The 15,828-nt window shown below is 35.4% G+C and overlaps 2 protein-coding genes across 6 annotated transcripts in view; both read right to left on the reverse strand.

Moving 5' to 3' along the window:
• Nucleotides 1-15,828, reverse strand: part of LOC117331705 — a 58,086-nt gene that overhangs the window by 9,824 nt on the left and 32,434 nt on the right. For 3 of the 5 annotated variants that reach the window (XM_033890546.1, XM_033890548.1, XM_033890543.1), the window contains 6 exons: nt 15,265-15,624; nt 14,348-14,396; nt 13,479-13,706; nt 9,401-9,625; nt 8,966-9,024; nt 2,816-2,851 (listed from right to left, as the gene is read on the reverse strand). In XM_033890546.1, the coding sequence (XP_033746437.1) occupies nt 2,816-2,851; nt 8,966-9,024; nt 9,401-9,625; nt 13,479-13,706; nt 14,348-14,396; nt 15,265-15,624 (957 nt within the window). The remainder of the gene's footprint in view (nt 1-2,815; nt 2,852-8,965; nt 9,025-9,400; nt 9,626-13,478; nt 13,707-14,347; nt 14,397-15,264; nt 15,625-15,828) is intronic. The other 2 variants (XM_033890547.1, XM_033890544.1) reach the window with 2 other exon arrangements.
• On the reverse strand, nt 311-1,302 carry LOC117331706. The gene is made up of 2 exons (XM_033890549.1): nt 957-1,302; nt 311-799 (listed from the first exon to the last, which is right to left on the reverse strand). The coding sequence occupies exons 1-2, from the start codon at nt 1,135-1,137 to the stop codon at nt 618-620; spliced, it is 363 nt and encodes a 120-aa protein (XP_033746440.1). The 5' UTR covers nt 1,138-1,302; the 3' UTR covers nt 311-617.

Genomic DNA, 15,828 nt, shown 5'->3' on the forward strand with positions numbered 1-15,828 from the left:
CATTAATATTGAATATTAGTAACTTAGCATGGAAATAAACTGTTTTCAGTTATCTGCCTTTGTTTACTTTATTTTGTGTTGTATGTGTACTGTATGCTTCACCCCCTCTGTAGTATATGTGAAACATAACTTCCTGATGAACATGATAAAGTCTCTAATATGTTAATGCCACTTAATGAATCACTTAACCAGTTCCTTTAAGCACTATAGAAAAGGGGTGTTCCAACTTTATATGTTTTTGGGATTTGAGGATTTCTCAAAATAATTTTAATTACTGATCATGAGGACACATCAATCACAAAAAGCTACAATCAAGAAAAACAATATTTTTATTAACAATGAAAACAGCTCAATTGAGCTATTAAACTGATAAACAATAACAATTTAGTATAACAGACCAATAACTAAACATTCTTGACTAGACAATTGACAGTTTTTGACATTTTTGACAAACCATTTTTTTCACTAGAAAATAATAGTTAACATTTATTGAACATGAACAAGGGTGAAAAACTCACAAATGCAAATACAATACATGCACTCAAATCTCCCTGGAAATGATTGTTTTTGTTTTTGTCTTTGCAATTTGGCTACTGGGGTAGCTAGATACAAGTGTACTAGTGGATAGTAGATAATGTTCTGTAAAATCCTGATACAACATCACATCTTTTGACAAATGCAGCCGATATTGTTGGTTGAACTAATTTTGTTTCAACTTTGTCTGATCGTGATTGTGTGGAATTTCCCGACGGTAATTTGTGTTCCCCGTCAATATGGGCTCTGAAATTCGTAGTATTTCCTGAAAACGACGGAAGAAAACATTAAGTTGATACTTGTTCAAAGATAATAAATATACAACTGACAAGCGTTCTAAACGGCTGATACAATTTTGAGTTTACAAATGAAACACATGTTACGTCTGCCGTACGAGTTTGTTAGCTTGGTCTAGAACTTACCTGTATTTCTGTAAATCTTGCGGCATAGACGGCAAACAGCTTGCGTTGTATCCAAATTCTTTTTTGATGGTGGTTCATTATCATTAATTTTATAAAATCCGAAGAATTTCCAAACATCTGATTTCGTTTTGGAGCCTGGGTTTGGGTATATTTCCCTTAGATTTTCTTCAGCGGCCGCCATCTTGGTACGGGCGCGTTCGATTACATATACTGAGGTTCATTCGTTTCGGTACCTTTTTATATTTGCCGATGATCGATTGTTGATGTTTGCCATCGATCATCGGCATCGAGATGCTATAAACGATCGCTAATCGATCTTTACCGATCATCGTCCCAACACTAATTGACATGCATCTTACTTTCCATGCAGTGAGCAAACAACCTACAAAATGTGATAATACTTATATAAAGTAATCATAACCAGGCATAATCGATTTCTAATAACAGAGCCATGCTTGTCATTTTTCTCCTTCAAACTGAAGTTGTCGTTTATTAAACAGACATAACAATGGTTTGCAGTGACGATAAAACAAATTGGACCAATTTACACCTGACAGACGTGATTCTTCGTAGCCGCTTCACAAAACCATTACAGTTTAACAAAGACATCAAACAGATTCATGCTTTTAGATATTTGTTCTCTTTAAAATGGATTTCATAATATTCTATCATAACTCACATCATATAAATTCAAAACCATACATGTTATTCGGTGCATGTAGGTTGACATTCAATTTTTTTTTTACGTCCGAGAAGGCTGGGATAGTAGAGAAAGGGAATACAATCACCCACGTCGAAATTTACATAACATTCAGGTAAAATAACACAAAGATTGACATAAAGCTCCATACTCCAAAAACATTAAACAGCAAATAGATATTGCCAAACACACAAAAATATCAAGACAAATCTAAACGATCCTTTGATACTGTCAGTCAAATATTAACTGTACCAAAGGCGATTACAGATCGGTCTAAATGTCAAAGTGTTAGCATATAAAGCAAAATATGCACACCTGCGGAGATAAGGCCTGTACTTTTATTCTTACGTATTATAACTCGGGAAAGTTATGATTATTCTCGGGGTACGTGGTACTCCCGATAGAACCCAAACTTATTGACAGCGACATATTTTTATAACTTAATCGTTAATAGAAAATAAAACATTTAATAAAATAATAAATGAACGTGAAGATTTTCATGTAATTCATCATAAAATTAAAAGTACTTATAAAGCTATAAATCATGTCAAGTCTGGAGATAAATAGGATATATCTTTTCATATATGAAATTAAATCGCTGGTAGCATGTACCTGGACTGGAAAAAGGGTGATTCGATTTACAGCCTCCATAAAAGGCTCTTATTTAGTACATATCAAAAGAAATTGATAAAGTAGGATCACAAGCTCACATTCCAAACAAATTAACTGCTCCAAACAAACACCGCGTAATCCCGATACTTAATGCGCATGACATCATAGCTATCAGTAAATGTGTGTTACCCAAAACACGGGGAAACATCTTGAAAATGATTATGTAATATCAGAGAAAACAGAAACGATAAAAAGAAATACGAGATCAGAGGGAAAATGAGTAAAACGATATACCAGACATCGGACTTTTTATATTGAATTTATGCATCAAGTTGTTTACATTTTCAAATCCATGCAAACAGTTACGCAATTTATAGAAGCCCACACAACATCAATTTAATTTGCAATTAGTATCTATATATATCGCTGTCAACTCAATCAAGCAAATAAGAAATACACATTCAAACAAGCAAACAGCATTTTTTATTATTATGTTAAAGTGTTATGTTTGCTGTCGCCGAGCGCACATTCAGCAATCATTACTTACGTCTATGTTGTCCGGAAGCTCTAGTATAAGCTCCAACTGTGTGTCGGATAGTTACATGGTAAGGTTTTTAGTACACATTCTGTTATCGCGGACTCAGATAGATCATCATTTCATTGTAAGGTTTTAGTACATAGATCTGTTATCGCGGACTGATATATCACTGTTTAATTGTAAGGTATTTAGTACATATTTCTGTTACCATCGCGAAATCTGATATATCATCGTTACATTATAAGATAGCAGTTCATATTTCTGTTACCATCCTGCATTCTCATTGGCTGCTCCATTGTAAATTCTATTTAAAATTAATAGTTACATTAATATGAAAAATAAGTGTAGCAGATGTCTGGATAGAGTGAAAGTCAACTTGAAACCGTTGGTACATGTACATAAATTTCCATATCATTACATTGTGACTCAATGTATACTAATATAATATTCCAGTCACTCTGTATGTCAGGTGTTCATACAGAATGTTGTTACGTACACATGACCATTGTATATCTCTATTTATGTTGGTCAGTTGACCATACAGAATGTTGTTACGTACACACGACCATTGTACATTTCTATTTATGTTGGTCAGTTGACCATACATAATGTTGTTACGTACACATGACCATTGTACATCTCTATCTACATTATTGTATGTTGGTCAGATGACCTTACAGAATGTTGTTACGTACACATGACCATTGTACATCTCTATATACATTATTGTATGTTGGTCAGATGGCCATACAGAATGTTGTTACGTACACATGACAATTGTACATCTCTATCTACATTATTGTATGTTGGTCAGATGACCTTACAGAATGTTGTTACGTACACATGACGATTGTACATCTCTATCTACATTATTGTATGTTGGTCAGATGACCTTACAGAATGTTGTTACGTACACATGACGATTGTACATTTCTATCTATGTTGGTCAGATGGCCATACAGAATGTTGTTACGTTATATAGCCATTGTCTTACATTGTCAGCAAAAATTGACAAAACGTGAATAAATCTAGAATGACTGATATAACCACAATATTCGCATAAAAATAAATCAGAATCTGAGGAAAACATAATACTGACAACTGCTACATTAAACAGATATGACTGGGAAATCCATCTGCTCCAGAACCAACTCTTTGCTAGCGATTGATAACTGAATACAATATAGGCGTATAACAAATAAAACAGTGTTCTTATTGATAGTACGTTTATAAGGAAGTGTCAACATATCCCTGAAATGCGTTGTGAAGTATGTACATTTTGTGCTGTACAACATTAAGACATATGTGCTCTTGTGTAATGCACATGTGTATGTTACTTACATTGATGTCCTCCGGAATGGCTATAACAAGTTCCAGTTGCGTATTTGATAAAGACACCATTTTGATATCAGCTATAGTCACTAATTATAGGCACTTCACTCTACCTAGGTAGTCACCTCGGTAAATGTTCACTTTATAATGGCAAGATACCCCTTCAGGTATCAATTACACAATTTTTGCTGCACACGTTTCCATCGAAATGGCAAAATTCTGGAAACAAACAACTAGCTTTATAGTCAGAATGTATGGACCATTATGTCCTACTTCATACGGAATGCACGATGTAACACTAAATAAGATCAATACCATGACTGTAATTGAAGCAATACATCAGCAGGTATATATAATTCTAATAGTCAAAGGATGGCCTTGTATCACACCGTAGCTGTCTTAACAATTCTGTCCCGTCAGATTGTATTAGATATATGCTTCGGTCGGTTGTAAAGTCCACAAAGTATCACCTTACTGTTTACTTTTCATAAATACCACCAACTCAATCTTCTAAGGTCAGAATATATTACACACATCACAGACCCTCAGAAATTAAAATGTCTCTATCACAAATCAGTGATAAATCTGACATTCTTTTCACTTCCCTGGTTAAAACTCTTGAGGCAGACATCTAAACATATATTACAGTCGGTTGTCGACAAGGGTGCTGCCTAAATCTCCATCCTGCTGTATTGACCCCAGACACGACAGGGAACCTCCCTTCTCATCAAACATACATGTCACTCCGTTTGAAACAGAATCGATTCCATTCGCAGTTTAAAAGTTTCTGACAAATAAGAAGTCACGTGAGAACGTATTAAATGTACAGTTTCTATTGAAGACATGAATACGTCTGAATTATTAATGCCGTGTATTCTCTCATTCAACAGAGGCACAGTGGTATTCCCGTCATTCTGTCATTCGGGACAAAGCCACCGGTCCATATGTATCTTGGTTAGAAAACAGACTGCTAGTCCACTATTTGTACAACAAAGCCTGGTTCAGACTCTCTTCTTGGTATTGGTTCAAGGCACTATACCGATATCTGTCCGTGTGTGTATACACAATTCTTAGGCCCTGGAATCAACGGCAAGACCACAACTCAAAACAGTGAGCCGTCGTCTGTGACAGCAAACATTTTCTGGAACTAACCATGTCTACCAAATAAAGGAAATGTAGACCACTCAAATTTGACTTTATCCATATGATTGTCGGGGGGGGGGGGGGGGGGGGGGGGGAATTCTTTTAAAATAACCAAATAAAGAAACTTAAGTAAGCGGCATGGTCGAAAATAAGGCGTTAAATCTGAGCAGTATTTTACTGTACTGTACTGTTCCTACCTACTTCTCATGCCTATAAGGTCTTGTTGCAAGAGTCATTTTTATCAGAGTTCAATTACTCATCCCATTAAATCAGCCCCAGCGATACCATGACAAAGTGGCATGTCTTAAAACATAATCAAGTGACTTGACATATTAATACTTATGTACAACAACTGTTTAATCTGCCCTTCATAATATCATTTAAATCTTTCTACTTAAGTCTATAAAGATCTGTGCTGTAATATAAATCATGACAATACAAGGCCGCTTTGGAATCGTTGGTTGTATGTACCACCGCAGTACGACTCTTACAGACGGCCAATCCTGGTTTCACACGATCGCAGTAAATAGTGTTATAGATTATAACCTTACTATAATTGTATGCTATTAGAACGTAAAGAAATAAAGTGTATCGGTTTTATGCTGTATTGAATATATAATCAGGGTATACAATAAGGACAAAAGACAGGATTTACAGAGTATTTCAAAGTGGCCGGTCAGGTGATCCCCCAGGTGTATTATCGTACACGGTCAGCTGAATCGGTCATATTGTAGCTTATAGAACTGGTCATACAGGTGTATATCATTTCTAGTCATATGATAAATTAATGTGTTTTGTTTTCCTATGATACAAACAGTATTATTAGTCCATGAAACTACAACCAAAACAGAAAATCAATCTCGTTTAAGAGGCATTGGGATTTCTTATTTTATACTTAATTGAACTTGTTTTGTTTAATATTCATTTTCCATCCATGGTGAATTTAGCTATTTTAAGTTCAGTTCTGGAAAAAAAGTAATAGATAAGTCGATTGCATCAATTATAAAATGGGGGTATATTTGTTTTCTTATCAAAGTTATAATGACACTGCCGGAAGCTGTAGGTTTTTTTTCTGACTCTGCATTAACTAACAGTGTCAGATATGACATACGTTGACATTACTGACGTAACATTATCCTCCCTAATCTTCATGATCAGTCAATTATATTCCAAAACGATCGGTGATAACGGCGAAAACACATTGTAAACAGTTTGGGAGAGGGACTATAAAGTAACAGGAACGTGTAACCAATCCTTGTGATGCCTTGTCAATAAAATATGTTTGAATAAAACAAGAGTTGCAAGAAGACAACATAGCTCGCCGAGTGGGCTGAAATTAAGATTTTTTTTAATGTAGGTAAAAGGTCACGGTCAATGTCAGCAGGTTCACAAGTGTAGTACCAATAGAAATGTCTTGTCACAAAGAACACATGTGGAAAGCCTAAAACCTTGCCGTCTACGGATGCCGGCGATACCGCCGACGTCTGGGGTTTAGCAATAGCTCCCACCTGGGCTGCAATTTGTCCCGGTCAGCTGAACATTCATCGCCGAGGACATTTATAAACTTCCTAAGGAATCTTCAAAACTATTTTGTCATGGGCATCAATAATTTGAATGAGCGCAAACTATAAACAAAGATAAAGATTTGCATGGGGACTCATGGAAAAGTGCAAGGAGAATATGATGAGGTGCTCCAGAAAAAAAGTCAGCTTCTTCTGCGGCACCGACGACATCATAGGTCAAATCCGGATAAATTCACAATCTCAAATGAGGTGGTGACAATGGTATCACTAAGCATGTCATGGATAATCAAACACGCATGACTTCTATCGCGTAAGGAAATAAGAATATTTACAAAAGACATCGTGATGTCGACCATAACACTTTTCCGTGTACTTTATCAGCGTGCATCTCTCGAAACCATCTCTTGTTAATTCATCCGTTAGCAGTCTACACCTGTTACGGAACTCGTAATAATGGGAACAAACCCTAGAATATCGAATAACCTAGGACATGTAAACATCGTAGGTAGGGGATACTGGGGTGTTGCTATCTAGAAATGGAAAATTAACAATTGGGAAAATGAAATCATCACGCTTATCATACAGCATAGTTGTAAACTGTTGGTTACGTGGAAGGTTAAGATCGAGGTAATCGGCTGATGTTGAAGAGTCCTTTGTGTATTTGATTTCAAATTCTACAAGGTTTATTCGATCGACATGTTCTGTTAAGTGTTTTATCCTAGGTCAAATCTGGGTTATATCTAACTCTCACATGAGAGTTAGAGTGGTGACAACGTGATCTCTAAGCAAGTTAACAAGCATCAGTCGCATGTGACTTCATACCGCATAAGGAAATATAATTATTCCCAAAAGGGATCACGATTAATGAAAAATTGTGATACTTTCCGAAACTATCACAGAACAAATTACAAATTGGTAATATACATGCAAGTGTAACATTTCATCTTGAATCAATATATCAATATTTTTGCAGACTACAGCCTGCTGGCGATAGTATTGGTAAGACTAAAACCATGTCCTATCGATCATTACCTGCCTAATTCTATTTCAGGACATCCGTAATTTTACCGAAAATCTCATCTGGACAGAAAAGTGAAAACATTGCATCGCCTTAATTGCATTCAAACATATAGATGTTCCGTCTAAAGATGCCGAGGTCAATCTAATACATGTATACCGCCGTGGTTTTGAAAACAGAACACACAAAGACTCCTGTGTAGCTGGCTCTTACAATGATCTTAGATCTTAGAACTTGTTCATACAAAGCGTCCTACACAGCTGAATCTTACCACGATCTTAGACATCGTCATGAATAGGAAACTAGGACATATAAAGTCTACACAGCTGGACCTTCTGCGAACGTGTACACGTTAATGAATAGGAAAGCATGACTTATAAAGTATCCTATACAGATGGACCTTACCACGATCTTATACACCTTCATGACCACGAAAATAGGACATACAAGGTCTCCTACACATCTGGATCATACCACAATCTTAAATCATAGCCAAGAGAGACGACTTATGAAACTCGTACGATAACTTGAAAAGCGGTAAAATTTAAATGTCGTAGATGAGGGGACCTTAAGGTACCGTGCCTTTCTTGGCACATATCGAACGGACAAACATACAACAATAGAGATTAAGTCGAAGTGTAAGTTAATAGTCGCCATCTTGATCAGATTGAAAAATGTTCTATTATGATACTAGTAACAACGATTTTATCTTACTTATAAGTGTGTTGTGTGGTTTTGTTGTTTCTACCCAGCTTCTTTTCTTGAAAATGTGATTTGGCTTTATCCAAAATTAATAAGTTAATTGTCCTCCATGGACAGTGTATGTTTAATCTTCCACAACAACTCTCTTATTGTTAAAAGCAATACACTTCATCAATTATTTTCTATTCTACAGGTGTCAATCAGATTGTACAGGTCCTGAGTAGATTGGATTTCATCTTATGAAACCTGACATTTGCATAGCAATTATGAATTGTTCAGAATTGATACAGATTGTATTCCTGAGTTTTAGAAGATGTATTTCTGAGTTACAGTATATGGTGTTGTGTAGAATGTTGTACATGTAATAGTGTAGTTATTGTTGATTCTATGTAATGAGTGAGTTCAGGATAGAACTAACAGGTGTTTACATTGATGACTTACATTGGCATGAAAGTGTACTTGTGCAGTTTTGGGCCGTACTCGGTCTGGATCCTTTTTAGCTGTAAAAAGCAAAATTACAACAATTTGAAAAATTTAAACTATAAGAGAGAAGTAAAGAAGATATCCTTTAACATTATCTGTGTTGAATTATCTTGTAAGTTAATGTTATTAAGAACCTTTTTTTCAACTATTTCAGAGAATGAACTTCCCTATTACCATGATTATGTTAATTATGAAATGATTCCTGCCTAAATGAAGGAAATATTTCTTTTTTTCTAAAATAGTTTGACCGTTTATCATTATAATATACATTTATAGTGGACATTTGTATAGCTATATCTATAAGATAGATTACATCATGATTCAGATCACTGAAATACATTGCTACTGATACATCACCTTTGAACTTAGCAAAGAAAGAGGAAGCTTAATTACCTTCAGGAGTGTCTCGCCTGGTGACAGAGGAATAAGGGCGGATGATCTTTTTCTCCTCCAGCATGAGAACACCTCCATCCTTGATGGATCTCTTTGTCTTGCTCATCCTTCTGAACGCCCCATGGTATATCTCTATGTCATCTTCCTCCTCGGGGTCAGAGTCGAGGGCTTTCATATACTTCTCAATGTCCTCCTCTGTAATCTCTGGCATGGGTGATTCTTGTACTGCAAGAACATATACACTACTAGTATATCATTTCCTCCATGTTTACAAAAGTTCACAATCATTAGTGAATAACAATTGCATCTCCTCAACAATATTTACAACACAAACCTTAGAAATCACACCTCAATATTTTCAAAAAGGACACAAACAATAGCAATCTATTCTCATCATATTTACAAAACATACACAAGCAATAGTTATCACATCTCAATATTTATAAATCAGAAACATACATTAGAGATTTCATCTCCTCAAAGTTTACAAAATGGACAAACATTTAGTGACCACATCTCCTAAAAATTATTTACAAAAAAGACACAAACAAAAGAGGTTGTATCTCCCTGTTACTCACAGATTGCATAAAACTAAAAACCTAATTAAGATATTTACAAAAGGTTCAAAAACAGTGAATCTCATACCCAACAATATAAAAACATGTATAACACAAATTATAACTATATTTATCTACTTTCTTTGGTTAATGAGGTTTTAGAAAAAATAAGCAGAACATGTATAAAATGGATTATACATATACATTATATATATACATTTTTGTAGTCAGTCTGATTTAAAGAAAAATTCCAAAATGACACATATTTCAAATAAATTCCTTTTTCTAATCAGAACCTTTAGGTATGTGTGCACTTTATCACATACCATGTACATATATACCAGGGTTGAACAGTTATCTGTGTAGTACTCAAAGGGAGACAATTCATTTAATGTTTGTGAACCATTTATTTTTACAAAAGAAAGGAGTAATTAAAAACAATAATTTTGTTTATTTTAAGTGTACCAGCATTATTGATCATATACATGCTGTGTAAACTTATAGAATACATATCTAAAAGGAATTATTTAGTTAACAGTTTACCTGAAATGGCAGACAAACAATCTTAATTAAGCATATACGTTATTAACATGAAAGTGCCAAGTGATGAAAACATGAAACAAACAAAATATGAAATTAGTAATTTGAGGAATCTATATATTAAATATACATGTATATAATGGAAATATCTAGATGCAATACAACAACAATGCAAATATTGTGTGAACAATACAGTCTGCTAGCATTAGAGTTAATATATGGCTTATAACTAAAGTGCTGGCTCATCAACTTTCGATACATTTTTATTTCCATTATAACAAAATGTATGCAGAAAAGAAACATGTGAAAAAAAGGTTACACATAGTGAATATGCCACTTTCTATGTGTTTGTAAGTTAAACCAATCTTCACAAGCTGTTTTAATGAATCCAAGGTGTCTCCATGGAAGTGAATTTGAAGGATGAATTAAAAATGCTGTATTGTTTGGATAAAGCAATAACATATTACTACCAAATTCAGAATTTATAATTCAATCTAACTTTCTATCATAGTATTTAAGAACTTTGCTGAAGTTGTAAATACAAATGATTATTGAACCACGATGTTCTTTTGCTATATTTTAACTTAAATAATGAAGAATTTTAAATATTCAAGAACTGCAATGAAAGGAGAATGAAAAGCTGTATCTTTTAGTTTTTGTTTAAGTTATGATGTTTGTACAGCATTTTTCAGAAACTTAAAGATCAATGTAATAAGACTGACCTTATTAGTACTAAAGCGATACAAGTTTAGATTTGCCAATTGTATGTTGTTGACAATGTGTTTAACATTTATTTTCTTATCAAAATGGGGATACCCTGTACTTGCTTCACAAACACAAATCTATACCTTTAAGAATTAGGGAAATCATATCTGAAGTACATATTTATAACTCCCTATCAAGAACTTTTAATAACTACTAAGCAGTCAAAAAGAAACAATCAATTTCCCTCCCTCTTTTAGTTTTATGTAGAAGCTTATTTCAGAATCAAATAGTACATAGTAACACTGTGACACTATATCCTGGTGAGATTTGATACCTGATGAGCCAGCAGCCTTTATTATCAAGAGGCTAATAATACAATGATCAGCTGAAAAAAAGGAGTGAGCAGAAACTAAAGGGCAGGAATATCAGTTAGGCGAGATACAGGAATATCAGATGAGATACAGGGATATCAGTAAGACGAGATACAGGAATATCAGTTAGACGAGATACAGGGATATCAGTAAGACGAGATACAGGGATATCAGTAAGACGAGATACAGGAATATCAGTTAGACAAGATACAGGGATATCAGTTAGACAAGATACAGGGATATTAGTTAGGCGAGATACAGGGATATCAGTATGACGAGATACAGAGATATCAGACAAGATACAGGAATATCAGTAATACGAGATACAGGGATATCAGTAAGACGAGATACAGGAATATCAGTTAGACAAGATACAGGGATATCAGTTAGACAAGATACAGGAATATTAGTTAGGCGAGATACAGGGATATCAGTATGACGAGATACAGAGATATCAGACAAGATACAGGAATATCAGTAATACGAGATACAGGGATAGCAGTTAGACGAGATACATGGATATAAGTTAGGCGAGATACAGGGATATCAGTAAGACGAGATACAGGGATATAAGTTAGGCGAGATACAGGGATATCAGTAAGACGAGATACAGGGATATCAGACAAGATACAGGGATATCAGTTAGACAAGATACAGGGATATTAGTTAGGCGAGATACAGGGATATCAGTATGACGAGATACAGAGATATCAGACAAGATACAGGAATATCAGTAATACGAGATACAGGGATATCAGTTAGACGAGATACATGGATATAAGTTAGGCGAGATACAGGGATATCAGTAAGACGAGATACAGGGATATAAGTTAGGCGAGATACAGGGATATCAGTAAGACGAGATACAGGGATATCAGACAAGATACAGGGATATCAGTTAGACAAGATACAGGGATATTAGTTAGGCGAGATACAGGGATATCAGTATGACGAGATACAGAGATATCAGACAAGATACAGGAATATCAGTAATACGAGATACAGGGATATCAGTTAGACGAGATACAGGGATATTAGTTAGGCGAGATACAGGGATATCAGTAAGACGAGATACAGGGATATCAGACAAGATACAGGAAATCAGTTAGACAAGATACAGGGATATCAGTTAGACAAGATACAGGGATATCAGTTACACAAGATACAGGGATATCAGTTAGACGAAATACAGGAATATCAGTTACACAAGATACAGGGATATCAGACAAGATACAGGGATATCAGTTAGACAAGATACAGGGATATCAGTTAGACAAGATACAGGGATATCAGTTAGACAGATACAGGGATATCAGTTAGACAAGATACAGGGATATCAGTTAGACAAGATACAGGGATATCAGTTAGACGAGATGAGATACAGGAATATCAGTTAGGCAAGATACATGGATATCAGACAAGATACAGGGATATATCAGACAAGATACACGGATATCAGTTAGACAAGATACAGGGATATCAGTTAGACGAGATACAGAGATATCAGTTAGGCGAGATACAGGGATATCAGTTAGACGAAATACAGGGATATCAGTTGGACAAGATACAGGAATATCAGTAATACGAGATACAGGGATATCAGTTAGACGAGATACAGGGACATCAGTTAGACGAGATACAGGGATATCAGTTAGACAAGATACATGGATATCAGTTAGACAAGACACAAGGAAAATGGTCCAATTTAAAGGTTATAAGCCAACAAAGCAATGTAAGATTATGTTAGTATACACATGAAGCAGTCAACATTATAACAAATTAATACAACAGAATATAGGTTTAAGTGTAAGCTTGTCCAGGGCTAGAGTAGTACATTTAGGTGGTTATATGGGTTATGTAAGAGTGGCTATGTGGTTAAGCATCCCAACACAAGGTAGCAATTACGTGTGTGAGGATCTTGTGGTGCATCATTTTCCCGAGGCAGGATAACTTTGATTGGCTTGGAGCCTGCCTTGCGTTGTTCAGATAATTTTTTTAGGGTACCCTGAGGGGCAGGCACCACAGGTTTGCGCATGGCCTCGCCCTTTTCCCATCGTCTTTGCAAAGCTGTCTCAACATCTGGTGACAAGTTTTCTCTGTCCTTTTCCTCCTCAGCTGGTTTGTGATCAAGTCCTATATATCAGTGATTACAATACAGGCCTAGAGTGATTGTGCATCATGTACAAGGTACAACATGTGACACATGTGTACAACAGTACAGGGTACCGTCAACATATAGTGAGGTGATCAAGACAGAATCGGAGACGTAAGATTCGTCCAACATGCAAAAGATTTTTGTTTGGAAGCTATCATGCTTTGATACAGATATTACCATTATTTAGAGGCTATTTCATGCTCTTGTAGAAATTTTACCATGTTATTTAAAGGTTAATTCATGCTCTTGTATGAAAATCACCATTCTATTTAGAGGCTATTTCATGCTCTTATACCGATTTTACCATTTTAGAGGCCATCATGCTTTGATACAAATATTACCATTGTATAGAAGTTATTTCATGCAGATACATGTAACTATTTTAACCTTCATTCAAAGGTTATATTTCAGGCTCTGACATAACAACCACCGATCAGAGATTAGACATGGGGATATGTTATATCTGACTTCTTATACAATATATGGAGTCATTCTCTTGTAAACATGGATCTGTTCCTTTGATGTTTAAATGAAACTACAGCAATTTTCCTTTTTGACTATATAGTATAATGGGAATGCACACACTAATTACAGGTCACATCCATTGTTAAAACATTACCTTTATTGTGTTCCTTATCTACATCTTTAGTAGGTGATGCAGGTTTGGGCTGAAACAACAGAGTATGTCAGAAATTATGAGTGATACACTGAATGTTGTTTAAATACGAATTTAGCAGTAGATACTACAGTATATGTTTATAATTCATAAATATAAAGCTGGAACCAACAACTGTTTTATCCTAGACTTGTAATAGAAGCTAAGGGTCAAAAGTGTGGAAAACCAATATGGAAGATATACATTTAAAATTGTATTCAATTTAAAAGAAAGCAAAAATAACATTACAGAAAAGGGAAAATATTCAAATGGTAAGTCAAAACATAAAATATATTGAAAACTGGCTCTTTAATGTTTGAACAAATATTACAAATACATGTAATTCAAGCCAAATGTAAAATTCACTCAAAGCCATAGCAATTCTAGAGATCTCACAATTATAAAAATCTATAAGATGTATGTCAATGTAATATACCTTAAATAGTTACTGTTCATCAATAATCTAAATATGAATACTGATAATTCAACATAAGGCTTCAGTAATACTCCAAAAGAGTACTACAAATGTAGTTTTAAGATCTGCTGAATAGCAAACCAGTTTCAAAATAGTAAGGGAATCGAACTGCACAGTGATTCAAACAAATCAAAATGCACAAGGGGCAATAATCTATAACAGAAAAAAGTATATTGCATTGAATAGCAGTTCAGTGTCATAGCTGGTCTTAAATTCAAAAAATGTTATATCCAGGTGTGTTTTTAATCAATTTAAGTCTAAATCTAATCTAAGAAGTCACAATTAACATAGACTACATAAAATGTCAGAACCAATATCTGAAGTACAGGCCATACCAAATATAGTACATGTACACTGTATTTAAACTTAACATTTTCTGATACACATTACATGAAGTCAACCCTACCTCAGGAGGCTTATATTGTGGCATAGGCAGATCTAGCGTTTTAAGCTGGACAGGAGTTTCCTCCCTTGTCATTTGTTCCGCAGCAATTGTTGCCTCTGTACTAGGAGGGAGCTGTTCCACTGATTTAGCCGGAGGAGCTCCAGGTCGGTTTACGATAGGCTTGATGGGTCTGGGTGGTTCCATTGGCTTACGAGCAGGTGGGAGGTCGAGCTTGGTACCCATGAGGCCAACTTGTTTGGCACCCTCCGGCTCAGGGTCCCACATCATGTCCTGGAAGTTGTCAATATCCTCCTGCTGGAACATGACCATTGGGTAGGAGCCGTCGTTGCCGTCTTCTTTCTGTCGGTCAGGGGCTCGGGGCTAGGAAGAGACATTGCAAAAAAGCCACTCATAAGCCTATAGTAGCATGTCAGGTGTCTGTACATACATGTAGATCACATACCTTAAGCCCCAGTCACACCGGACCTACGACCAGGTAACGACCTAGTTGCGACCGAAGAAAATCGGAATCGCAGGGAAATCGTAGCATGAGCGCACGACTAGTCGCAGTGGTCGTGGGTGATC

The sequence above is a fragment of the Pecten maximus genome, chromosome 7, assembly GCF_902652985.1.
Source record: "Pecten maximus chromosome 7, xPecMax1.1, whole genome shotgun sequence".
In the NCBI taxonomy this organism is placed as follows: Eukaryota; Metazoa; Mollusca; class Bivalvia; order Pectinida; family Pectinidae; genus Pecten; species Pecten maximus.